The 13728-nt window shown below is 40.4% G+C and overlaps 1 protein-coding gene across 1 annotated transcript in view; it reads left to right on the forward strand.

The window, feature by feature from the left end:
• The window catches only part of LOC134656351 (AP-3 complex subunit beta-2), a 55943-nt gene that overhangs the window by 33442 nt on the left and 8773 nt on the right, over positions 1-13728 (forward strand). The window contains exons 18-19 of the mRNA XM_063511869.1: positions 2541-2603; positions 8201-8315. Of these exons, the coding sequence (XP_063367939.1) occupies positions 2541-2603; positions 8201-8315 (178 nt within the window). The remainder of the gene's footprint in view (positions 1-2540; positions 2604-8200; positions 8316-13728) is intronic.

Genomic DNA, 13728 nt, shown 5'->3' on the forward strand with positions numbered 1-13728 from the left:
GACAAATGCATCCCACAGGACCAAGCAGGATTTCGCCCAGGCCGCAGCTGTAGTGATCAAGTCCTTGCGCTCACGACCCACTTGGAAAAAGGCTTCGATGAGAACCTGAAGTCGTCGACTGCATTCATAGATCTGACAGCTGCCTACGACACCGTGTGGCGGCACGGCCTCCTCTCTAAGCTCCTCAAGGTGATCCCATGCCTAAAAATATACAAAATCATCGAAGATGCTCTTACCAACAGGCCATTCCGCGTCCTCCTTGGGAATGAATCCAGCAGCACTAGGGTGTTGAATAATGGGCTACCGCAGGGATCAGTCCTGGCTCCCACTCTGTTCAATTTGTATACCTACGACATGCCAGAGACTCAATCGAGGAAATTCGCTTACGCTGACGATATAGCCCTAGTCGCGCAGGATCGCAATATAAGCACCACTGAAAACCGCTTGGAACATGACCTAGCCGTCATGGACGACTACTTTACCCGCTGGCGCCTGTGTCCTAACGCCTCGAAAACTGAAGTGTGTTGCTTCCATCTAAATAACCGACTAGCTACCAAGGAACTCAGCATCACATTCAGGGGCTCAGTGCTCAACCACAACCCGTCTCCCAAATACCTAGGTGTTACTCTGGACCGAAGTTTGACTTACAGCTCCCATCTTAACAACACCGCAGCAAAACTGAGGACCAGAAACAACATTCTGCAAAAACTAACGGGGACAACGTGGGGAGCCTCTGCTAGCTGCCTGCGAACATCGGCCTTGGCGCTTGTATACTCAACAGCGGAGTACTGCGCCTCCGCCTGGCTCAACAGCGCCCACACAAGCGTCATTGACACGCAGCTGAATGCTACAATGCGCCTCATCACGGGATGCATGAAGCCCACCCCTGTGCACTGGCTCCCAGCCCTAAGTGGTATTGCGCCCCCTCAGCTCCGCCGCAAACACCACCTGCTCAGAGAAATTGACAAAGCCCATGAACGACCGGAACTACCTCTGAACAGAGACTTGGCTACGTTCAGGTGCACAAGGCTGAAGTCTAGAAACCCACCGGCTCTCCTTATCCACCAACCACGCTCACAGTGGAACCTGAACGACGCCTGGTTCGAAGAATGGACGCAAGCAGACGTTCCATCTGATCTCTTCGAGCTAAACCCGCGGAGCCACGCGCCTGGCTTTAATGAATCACGCCGTGCCTGGTGCATGCTCAACCGCCTGAGAACAGGAATTGGCCACTGTGCCCACCTTCGGAAAAAGTGGGGTTGGAGCGACCAAGAATCCTGCGAATGCGGATGCTCTAAGCAAACCGTTCGACATATCGTTCTGGAGTGCCCACTAACAAAGTACGATGGCCCAGTGGAAGACTTTAAGACCATAACGAGAGCAGCCATTACTTACTTGGAAAAATGTAGATTTAGATTATAAACTATGTAACTATGCATGAATGAACAGTGTAAAATAAATGCCATACGATAAATAAATAATAACTATGGAAATTGACAGTAACAGCGACGCGTTATGTACCAGTAGTGCAGCTGCGGTCAGAAATGGAATGGTAGCTTTCTAATAGACCGCGAAGGCTAATCCTATTGTCTATTGTTAAGTAAAACCGCTCGTGCCACAACCACCTGCATAAAAAATCGGTACTTCGGTTACTGAGTGCCGGCGAGTCGAACGCTACAGAACCAGTCTAAAATGTGTCATCGAGATGCGTAACAAAGGCGCGTTATCGGAGAGCGCACCTACACTGGTTTTTTGAGCGTTGGACTAGCCCGCGCTCAGGTGCCAAATAGAATAATTAGGACCCTTTTTTGCAGGTAAGTAGCACGTGCGGTTTTACTAAACAATAGACAATAGGATAAGCCTTCGGGCTCTACTAGAAAGCTACTAACTATACCCTTAGACGGTACGAGAACTCTCATGCGGGTTCCATTACATTGCGTCATTTGATCGGTCGGCTGAATTGATGTAACCTCAATGGTCCGCAATGTAACTAAAATCGCATTAGAGTTCGCGCGCCATCTAAATTAGCCCTATCTAGAGACTTAAAAATTTAGTTGTAAAGTTGGTCAGAAAGGAATAATACGAAAAATAAAAACAAAATTATTAATGACAAATTATTTTTAGGGTTCCGTACACAAAGGGTAAAAAACGGGACCCTATTACTATGACTTCGCTGTCCGTCCGTCCGTCCGTCCGTCCGTCCGTCTGTCACCAGGCTGTATCTCATGAACCGCGATAGCTAGACAGTTGAAATTTTCACAAATGATGTATCTCTGTTGCTGCTATAACAACAAATACTAAAAATAAAATAAAATAAATATTTAAGGGGGGCTCCCATACAACAAACTTGATTTTATTGCTCTATTTTTTGTTGATGGTGCGGAACCCTCCGTGCGCGAGTCCGACTCGCACTTGGCCGGTTTTTTTTTGTCTCGTGTGCAATTTACTCTTGGTCTGCAGATAATAAATTGTATATAAATATACAAACAAATTGCAATAAATGGATACAATAACTGTTGACAATGTTTTTTTGTTTGCAGAGAGGACAGCAACGATGCGGAAAAGAAAGTGGAGAAAGCAAAGGAAGCTAATAACTACAACAGGTATGTATGATAATTAAAATAAGTTTGGATTCCCTGAAATAGTTATTTGTTGCGTTATCTATGAAAAGGTACCTTAATGTCGATGGCGCTTACGCCATTATTAACGATGCTCCGATATAAATACAATGCCGACGCTGTGCGGCAAGGTCCCTTTTCATAGATAATGCCCAATTTGTTTTATAAGGGGGTTAAGTTGTTGTTTAACCTCTCGTGCTAATATTGATACCCGAGCAAGTGAAAGGTTCCAAAATTGAACCACGTGCGTAGCGAGTGGTTCGAAAAATGGAAAATTGAGCGTTGCGAGGGTTTCAAGGCATGAGGGTTAAACAAATTTGGCCACAGAGTGAAACACAAAATTTATCACCAACACATGGAAAATACTAACTGTAAAATATCAAATAAAAAAATCAAAGCAAATCGATTCAAAGTAAATATTATTAAATATTCATAATTGAAAAGTCAATTCTACCTATACTATAGCTATAAGCTAACAACTCAAAATTTTGCATTTGATTACTTTACCTCACATGTGAATAAAATGCAATTTTCTTATCCGTTTTTGAACCGTTGGTGAAAATTTGTTTACTATTTGTTTACTTATCTCATTACTTTGGCCTTACTATACCTAGTTGGTTACTAAGTTCCGTTACCAGAGTTTTCACGGAATAAAAGGAAATAGGTAGCGATTTTTAATTATTCGTGTATACAATTGTAAAGCTTATTTATTAATGATAAGCTTACAATACAACCTAATAAACATAGTTGTTCTGGTGTTGCAGAATTCCTTATAGAACTCGGAAAAATGGCGTAAAAGAAAACCGTCAAAAGTACGCTCCCTGTTCGTGTCGTTTTTACATGCTATTTATTTCTAATCATATTAAGAATGTGTCAGCTTTGCACAAATCGATAGCTTGATTCGATCTTCCTTGCGTTGTCCCGGCATTTTGCCACGGCTCATGGGAGCCTGGGGTCCGCTTGGCAACTAATCCCAGGAATTGGCGTGGGCACTAGTTTTTACGAAAGCGACTGCCATCTGACCTTCCAACCCAGAGGGTAAACTAGGCCCGTATTGGGATTAGTCCGGTTTCCTCACGATGTTTTCCTTCACCGAAAAGCGACTGGTAAATATCAAATGATATTTCGTACATAAGTTCCGAAAAACTCATTGGTACGAGCCGGGGTTCGAACCCGCGACCTCCGGATTGCAAGTCGCACGCTCTTACCGCTAGGCCACCAGCGCTTCTCCTCTCTCCAAATCGATAGCTTGATTTTTCATCTTTAATTTAACATATAGTTTACGTGGGTTTCTTTGATTAAACACATAGTCTACAGAGTTTTGCAAGCCTGCCTCCTGCACAATTGTCTAAATCTATACGTTTTCGTGCGAAACTGAAAAATATACAATGTTTAGAGGGGAATATCTTAGGGTATAAACTAGTAAAAAAATAAACGGTCATCACAAAATTTACGTTAACTTAGAGGTCTCATTAAAATAAGTAATTGAATCTTCTGGCAAAGTTGCAAGATTGCATTAGACACACTTCTGTAAAGTATAATTTTCATAAATTGACCGCGTGTTTACGATTTCACGTAATCTGGAGCTTTCCAAAGATTCCCATGAATTCTCCAACTGAATTTTATATTATTATATCATGTTTTGATCGTTACAAAATAATCTATCAAACTGTGCCTAATTTTTTTTATTTTAAGCTTTATTTCATATTTAATGAGTTAGAAACCTTGTAACAGAACTTAGTAACCGACTAGGTAATAGAATATAAAATCAGAACCCAGCTTAGTGACTACGCCTAGTGACTTACGTCAGTCAATAGGGACTGTGCGCGCGCCATCTTGTGGTCTGAATCGGAAACATATGTGCACATGTAAATTGCCAAAGCAAGTGCTACCATATACCGTTCTCGTCGGTATGTCTCCTTGTGCATATTAGGTTCTGCCATCTAAAAGTAAAGTAAAGTAAAGTAAAGTAAATCTTTATTTCAGTACATATTTGATATTGAGCATAAGTATTAAACAAAGAGGTTAAGCAAGTACTCGAATAACATAAACCAAGAACAAATTATACATGGTTCCTACACTAGGCAGTGCCTGTCCCGTAGGTAGCCGACACAGTTACGAGTATTCAAACGACATGTAGCGCGTAGTTAACACAATCAGGCTTAGATTATTGCAGGTCATACTTATTAAAACGAAACTTATTTAAAAAATTACAAATAATATTAATATAATCTATGAGGTTAAATATTTATTTACATTTTGAGCTTACTAAGGTGTAGCGAAATGCAGGTGTGTAAGTGCGTGTGTGTGCAAGTGAAGGGGGCGAGTTTGTTTGTATGTATGTTATGTTTGTGTATAGGTGAATAAACTAGTCCATGTGTTTATGCTAGGTATTTCTTCTATCTCCTCATAAGATAGCGTATTTAGCCATGTTTTGAGTTTGCGTTTTAGTTCTGCGATTGAACAATCTTTAAAACTAACGGTTGCACTAACTTTGTTGTAGATGTACGGTTGGAGATATACTATAAATCTTTTAGCGAATGCTGTTTTAACTGTTGGAATGGGAATTTTATACTTTCGTTTTTGCATCATAGCCGAGAGATCTGGCGATTCAAGAACTCTAGCGTGTTCGTTCATCACTACCCGCATAATAAACAAACTACGAACGTTCAGTACCTCCAAATCCCCATACACTTGCTTCGTTGGGTACAAGACTGGCTTCTTAAGAATAACTTTTAGTACAGCACGTTGAGCTCTTTCTAACATAATCATAGCTGTTTTAGCCGCCCCACCCCAAGCAGTTATGCAATAAGACAAAATCGGTTGGCAGATACTAACATAAACAGTGCTAAGAAGCTTTTTATCAGCGGAATTGCGCAGGTTCTTAAATATATATATTAATTTACGTATACGATTGGCAGTGAGTTGTATGTGTTGTTGAAAGTCAAGCTTTTCGTCAAATGTAACGCCAAGATATTTTACCGTTTTAGTCCGACTGATATGTTCACAAGTGCAGTTTGGAATTTGCGACCCGAAGGGGTTGCATCTATGTATCACGATATTTGGCAAGCTAGTAGGCGCGGAAGCTTTAGATTTATGAAAGCATACAAACTTAGACTTGTCAACATTTAATGTAAGTAGGTTATGCTGAAGCCCTTTGGCCACCACTGCCATTCCCTTCTCGGCGGAATTGACAACTTTACTCCACGTGTCTTCATGAAATAGAATGGCAGTGTCATCCGCGTAACATATGACGTCTGCACGATCAATGTTTGCATTAGCTATGTCATTCACGTATAAAATGAAGAGTGTGGGGCCCAAGATACTTCCTTGCGGGACACCAAAATCTAGCTCTACCGCGCCGCTCACATCTTTGCCTATCTTTATTCTCTGGGTACGACCGGTCAAATAACTCTGAAACCAGCTTAGAGCGTTACCCCTAACCCCACAGAGCTCCAGCTTTTTTAACAGTATAGGGACAGAAACAGTGTCAAACGCCTTCGCGAGGTCCAAGAATACTCCCAAGCAGGCCTTACCGTCATCTAAGTATCTTGAGATGAGCTTGGTCATGAGCTCCACAGCATCAGCAGTCGACCTCTTTGCTCGGAATCCATATTGGCATTCAGAAAGGATATTATTTTTTTCTAAGTAATTCACTAAGCGCCTGTTCACCACTTTCTCTAAGAGTTTAGAAAAGGCTCCCAGCAAAGAGATCGGTCTGTAGTTGCTAGGATTAGATTTAGGACCGGATTTGTGGATAGGAACAACAGCAGAAACCTTCCATTCTTCAGGAAAAACTCCTTCAGATAGGCTGAGATTAAAAATATGAGTGAGAGGTACCGCTATTATACTCTTAAGAACCTTAAGTAAGCGGTTAGTTACCCCGTCAATGCCTGGTGCACTGTCTGGTTTTAAACCGTTGATGAGGGATTCTACTTCAGCTACGTCGGTAGGATACAGGAATATAGATTGAGCAGATGATACCCGGACTGAGGTCTTACTAGCTAAATTTTCCTGCGTGCTATTGAGAGACGTTAATATATTACCAGCAAGACAACGGCCCACACTTGAGAAGTATTCATTGCATTGGTCTAGAGATTCAGTTACTGAGTTCTTAATGTGTGTGAGTTCCAAAGGTATTTTAGCAGTTTTCCTGGTATACGTAATGGTTTTAATAGTATTCCAAAGCTTTTTTGGGTCATTTTTACTTTTTTCCAGCTCTAACGATTCGTATTTGTATTTTAACTTCTTTAGTAAATTATTATAAAAGTTTTTGTACCGTGTATATATCAGCTTTAGGCTTTCATCGTTAGGGTTGTTACGATATTTTGCATGCAGACGATCTCGGTGCTTGGAACATCTAATTAGACCCGGAGTCATCCATGGCTTGATAGCGAATTTGGAACGACTAACCTTAACCTCAGTAGTGTGTTTGTGAATGACACTGCAGAACAACTCGTTAAAAGCTTGAACCGAATCATTTACAGAGATCGAACTGGTCACCCGACTCCAGTCCAATTGTTTTAGCTCGTCCTTAACGGAGGTAAAATCTATTTTGTTGGACTGACGCCGTTTTTGGACCGGATGCGCTATTTTAGTTTTTATTCCTGCAATCACCATATCGTGATCAGTGACGTTTGACTTACACACTACTGACGAAGCATGATAACGAGATGAAACGTGGATGTGGTCCAAGCAAGCGGCACCTCTAGTAGGTTCATTTACAGTCGGGATAAGACTTAGTTCCGCAATTGAGCAAAGATAATTTGCGCGAGTAGTGAGATGATTTGAGTTTACTGATAGAGTATCGATATTTATGTCCCCGGCTACTATCTTACAATGCGATGTTTTGATGGATGTGATTACTGAAGCGAGTGAATCTTGTGGGCTACATCGGAAGCATAAACAACAGATTTACGCCTCGCGCCAAAAACCTGACAGCTCCTGTGCTGCCCCCTATAGTTCATGCAGGGGGCCTATAGCATAGAGAAATATAGTAAGACAAGAGTGCTCACTCCATACATCAGTTTTACTATTAATTTCAGTGTCTACATCTAGCATCGAGTAGCGGAACTATCAGTACTGCTACATCTATTGTCAAGTGGCAGTACTGATAGTTCCGCTACTCGATGCTAGATGCTAATATTCTTTTTGCTACTAAAACTGATGTATGGAGTGACCAATCTATGTATTTTTAGGGTTCCGTACCCAAAGGGTAAAAACGAAACCCTATTACTAAGACTCCGCTGTCCGTCCGTCCGTCTGTCACCAGGCTGTATCTCACGAACCGTGATAGCTAGACAATTGAAATTTTCACAGATGATGTATTTCTGTTGCCGCTATAACAACAAATACTAAAAACAGAATAAAATAAAGATTTAAGTGTCTCCCATACAACAAACGTGATTTTTGACCGAAGTTAAGCAACGTCGGGCGGGGTCAGTACTTGGATGCCGTTTTTTTTGCTTGTTTTGCTCTTTTTTTTGTTGATGGTGCGGAACCCTCCGTGCGCGAGTCCGACTCGCACTTGGCCGGTTTTTTTCTCTATGCCTGTAGTGAATATATTCCACATTTTCTCACAGTAACTCCGGAACTTCGGACAGCGATTCCGACAGTGATTCCTCCGGTTCCGACGACGGAAGTGAGTCTGACAGCTCAGCGGAGACCAGCGAGCATTCCACAGAAGCCAAGGACAAGGTACACAAGTAGATATAGTGGTGGTAGATTGTTAAAAAAGTCTGGTTATGGTTGGTTGCTAACAAAGATAGTTTATTATTCAAATAGGCATATTACAATGCGCTTATGAACTTAGTCAATAACTCTTTGTCCTCTCAAAATGGGGTTGGCAACTTTCTAAGGTTTGCATAGATGGCGCCATCATAGCTTTTTAGGGTTCCGTACCCAAAGGGTAAAAACGGGACCCTATTACTAAGACTCCGCTGTCCGTCCGTCCGTCTGTCACCAGGCTGTATCTCACGAACCGTGATAGCTAGACAGTTGAAATTTTCACAGATGATGTATTTCTGTTGCCGCTATAACAACAAATACTAAAAACAGAATAAAATAAAGATTTAAGTGGGGCTCCCATACAACAAACGTGATTTTTGACCGAAGTTAAGCAACGTCGGGCGGGGTCAGTACTTGGATGGGTGACCGTTTTTTGCTTGTTTTGCTCTATTTTTTGTTGATGGTGCGGAACCCTCCGTGCGCGAGTCCGACTCGCACTTGCCCGGTTTTTTATATTATAAATGGGCTTACTCATGGCTACAGACTAGCCGAGGCGCAGAAGGTGCCTGTTCACCCTTGATTTGAAGGTTGCCGGGTTATATATGTGTCGCAGACCGTCTATTATGATTTATGACGGCTGCGTTTGATGGAATGTCAAGTATTGAAATAGTCTATGCTTGAGTGTGTTTGACTGCGATACAGTGACTTTTATTTGAATGACCTGAACAGCTTCTTTAATGGATTGGTTCCTGGCTGATTCTGCGGACAGCCCGAAATGAGATGGCATCCTGAGTGGAACCGTCAGTCAGATTTGAATTGGAAAAGTGTCGCAGTCAACCTCACTACATTCCTATAATTAATATTTTATGAAATCTATCGTTTTACCTATGCCGTACATTGAGCATCTCTAATTAACATGATCGTTTATCCCTCCTCGTCATCAGAAGTGGGATGAAAAAGGTGGAGGTGTACTTCCAAAATGCTACGATTTTCCGACCTCTCCCTTTGCCCTATTCCCACAGAAGAAAATAAGCTGAAGCAAATAATTTCATGCACAAGCAATTTACATAGTGGTGGTAAGCCCACAAGTAAAGGTATTTTATGAAAAAACGTCTGGTGAGTTCAAACAGTTATGGATAAGTAAATTGAGTGTAGGTATTTAATCCCTTCCCATGGGTATTATTGCCTATGCCAATGTTTAACACAAAATAATTTTGATTCCCGTTACGTTTGCGAACTGTAGTTTATTATTAAACGATATGAAGCTTAAATTCATACTCTGCTGCTTATGTATCTCAGATTTACAACCGTGTTTATACGTCTTTAGAGCATAAGAACACATAACTTCAAAGGTTTATTATAATTCATAAATGTCGATAAAGTAATAGAAAGCAATGGGCAATCCTATTACTCAATTATAGTTTGTCAAAGGACTGTCTCATTTCAAACATAGACAGAGAGAATCATACTGTCTTTGTCTTACACTAGTACTAGCACCCAGAATTAAAGGATGAGTATAGTTTGTTTTGTTCTTATTTACTGACAATTTGGTTTGACCAACTATAGTACAGAATCGGGTCTATCACTATTAAAGAGGTTACCTATTTGCATACTTTCTCTACCTTTTCCTACAAATTACATAGTTGCCTAGCAACTGTTATTTACAATTTTTGTAAATATGTCAGATAAGCAGAGAAATTAGCTTTCTCTATTAATTTTAATGTTCAGGTATTTAACCCAATATACGTGCATGTGCTTACACTCTAAATGTGTGCTACGCATATAAAATTTACGTTACAGGTGTAAAGTGATCTATCTCTTAAAGTGATATTCGCCTGCTGCCCGTACTGGATCTACCTACCTTGTAACGGACGAACGCGACCCACGGACACCACAGCAACGTGTATACCTATGCTGCATACCTCCGTGCTCTGGCAGTGCAACCTATGCAACTAAAATACAAGGACAGGTTTCGTTCCAATTTCATAAATTTAGACCGATATTGACTGCTAAACTTAGCAAGGAATTGCGGCTACTATATTTGATACTCTTCCTATACATAAGGAATTGACGTAGCTATACCGATAGTGGTAAACATAGCAAGAAACTACGGTCACAACACCCAACAATTTGCTACTACGGTACAAATTAGTTGTCATTCTACTTCTAATGACTTGATATAAGTTGGTAAAAAAAAAAGATAATTACGTTCGTTTATCCACAACTAACGCACGCATTAATAGTGTTTATGTTAAATCTGTTTATTGGAATCCATGCCATTTCGCTTGCTTTTGCTTGCTTACAATTCATGGCTTACAAATAACGATTCCAGGAAATCCTGCTTTACAAAACAGAAGCCTGTCTAGCCTGCTGCTGCTGCCTACTAATTTCGTGTCCGGCTGGTGTGGTGGAGCCGAGCAGAAGGATCGCTCCTGCTCTCGATATCGCAGTTGACATTGACAGACTTTGTTTATTTGGTGAGCAGTTCTCATTTTATTTTGATTAACAAGACATTTCACCACAGTTAGAATGCTGCCAATGTGTGGCAAAAGTCTGTTTTGTGATGATCTTGTTATGTAAGCATCGAATGAAGTAAAACAAAAACGTTATTTAGAGTTTAGTCACAATTAATGACATCGATTTATATGTTGAGCAATGTACCAAAACTGCTTAATTTGTGTGGTTTCAAATGTATGGTATGGTTACGAAACTATAAACTGAAAAGGACTTAACATAAGTACGTAGGCATACGATTACCGAGGCCTCCGGTGCCCGGGGCTAGGAACGAATCTGCGTCTTCTGCATTTGCGGCGGACGCCAAAGCCACTAGCCTTCCGGGTCACGGTGGTACCGGTCGAATTTCTTGAGACTTCATATTATGTTTTCCTTTATTTAGGGGCTCTTTGGCCCACATTTGATACAGCCAAAATGAACACACAACTACTCAAACCAATGTTTTAATTATGCAAATATGAGTCTCGCTTAAGGCTCGAAAGCATGAAGGTTCCTTCGACGGCGGGCGCAATGACACTTAATGAGCGTTCTTGGCGACATAGACACGACAACTTAAAACGTCATACACGGTTTGGAATACAATATGTACTATTTTTAGCATGAATACCCGATGGAGATAAACCAATTTTTAATTAGTAGCGCATAGCGAGATATAAGCTGTTCAAGCTTTGCAACGATTAAAAACAGTAAAAATCTGTAGTTTATTTACGTATATTGATGCACAAACGTTATCTGACAAATTCTAATACACCTACCTATTGTTCTCGTGACAAATTTTAATTGATCTTGCAATGTACGAGTCAAATAATGCAAATTCTATGTGACTTGCTTCCCGGTTTCCGATGGAACTGAGAATTTGCACACATATGTAAATTGGATGACAATTTAATGCCATATTCTTATGACGTAGAGCTGATTCAGATCAGCTCCACATCAGTGATGGAGTTGAATGGGACGACGTACCTAGCTTGGTTGTGTTTAGTATTGTTGGAATTGTCTCGATGAGTATTGGTTGCCTGTTGGAGGGCAGGTGCAGTCGGCGATGGAGGCTTTTGACGAAAATGAAATAAAATAAAAATAAAAACACTTCTTTTAATCGTTCAGTAATCAAGCACGCATTTTAAGATTGTGTTAATTAATTAAATTATTTATTTTGAACGACAACGACCGCTAGAATACTTACAACAAACTGTCACTGTGGTCCCCTGAACAGCGGGATAGAGTGGCAACAAAATAACTTTGATCCACCCTTAAATTTAAAAACTATTATGTATGTAAAAACGATTAAATTGTTAACAATACGACAAGTCATGTTGGTAACATAATGGATAATGTAAATGTTACATACAGATTTGACATAATTATTTGAATGGTAATACAAATGGGCATTTTCATTTTAACATGTAGGTACTCCAGAAAGCGACTAAGTCGTGATTCAGTAACGTCAACTCGTCGTCGTCTGCCCAATGGACTAGGTACTGAAATTTGCTTTCAATTAACTTGAGGCGTACCTACCGACCGGGTCATTATTTTAATTTGATTTTAATTTTGATATGGAGACATTATGGACACATTGTGAGTGTAAGACTATACACATTCCCGAAGTTATATTGCTTTGAAGCAATTAGTTATACAAAGACTGCCTTTATTTGTTTTTTTTTTTTTTTTTTTTTCCCCAGGGGTAGGATGGATCAAGAAAGTAATACGTTTGTCAAATTGTAATTAGTTTGATTTTATTAAAATTAGAAATTTAATGTCTATTGGTGTCCGGGTGAAACACGCTTCACGCTTTTCATTTTCATAAGACATTTAAGGCATACGTTGCATGTGGTATATAAGTGACATGAAACACCTATCTCCGTGCTTTGAAGTTGAAGTAGGTAGTGTTTCGATGATTTAGCATAACGATCTTGTTTTTAAAATCAAACAAAGCCCAAGTTTATTTATTTATGTTAGTTATTTATTTATGCTTAATATTTTCATGACAGTAGGCCAACATAAGTTGTTTCGTATGGTTGTTTTCTTTTCGTTAATGGTTATAAAAATAAAGAACGGTGAATGGAATGGTGAGGTGAGGCGATTTACTAGTCGTCGCGAAACCGATTTTATTTCATGTATGATAAGGACCGAGGATGTAAGAAGATAAGGACCGACTGAGCAATTAAATTCCTTTTCGTGTGTCATGTTGCGCGTTACACCGTGTCTTCTGTAGGTCCTGGTCACCTGGAAGGTGGTGAAAGGAGATAGATACACATCGAAGCAATGCTCATACCTACAAGTATGCTCACGATTGGTTAGAGAAAATAGGTAAGTGCCAAAACCTTTACATCCAAGTAATCTAGACGATGATAATGCAGAGTCTGGAGCAAGTTCGCAATGATGACTTCTGATCATTAATAAATCATTCATTCATAACATCACTATGCTCTAAGTTGATGAAATGTTTAACATTCTCATGCGGATGATACTAGTAGTATACTGTGGTTTTTCATTGGTGGTTTAGCCAATGATGCAGATTGCGGGTTACGCAATGAGTTGTGGTTTTTCATTGGTGGTTTAGCCAATGATGCAGATTGCGGGTTACGCAATGAGTTGTGGTTTTTCATTGGTGGTTTAGCCAATGATGCAGATTGCGGGTTACGCAATGAGTTGTGGTTTTTCATTGGTGGTTTAGCCAATGATGCAGATTGCGGGTTACGCAATGAGTTGTGGTTTTTCATTGGTGGTTTAGCCAATGATGCAGATTGCGGGTTACGCAATGAGTTGTGGTTTTTCATTGGTGGTTTAGCCAATGATGCAGATTGCGGGTTACGCAATGAGTTGTGGTTTTTCATTGGTGGTTTAGCCAATGATGCAGATTGCGGGTTAC

The sequence above is a fragment of the Cydia amplana genome, chromosome 18, assembly GCF_948474715.1.
Source record: "Cydia amplana chromosome 18, ilCydAmpl1.1, whole genome shotgun sequence".
Taxonomy (NCBI): Eukaryota; Metazoa; Arthropoda; class Insecta; order Lepidoptera; family Tortricidae; genus Cydia; species Cydia amplana.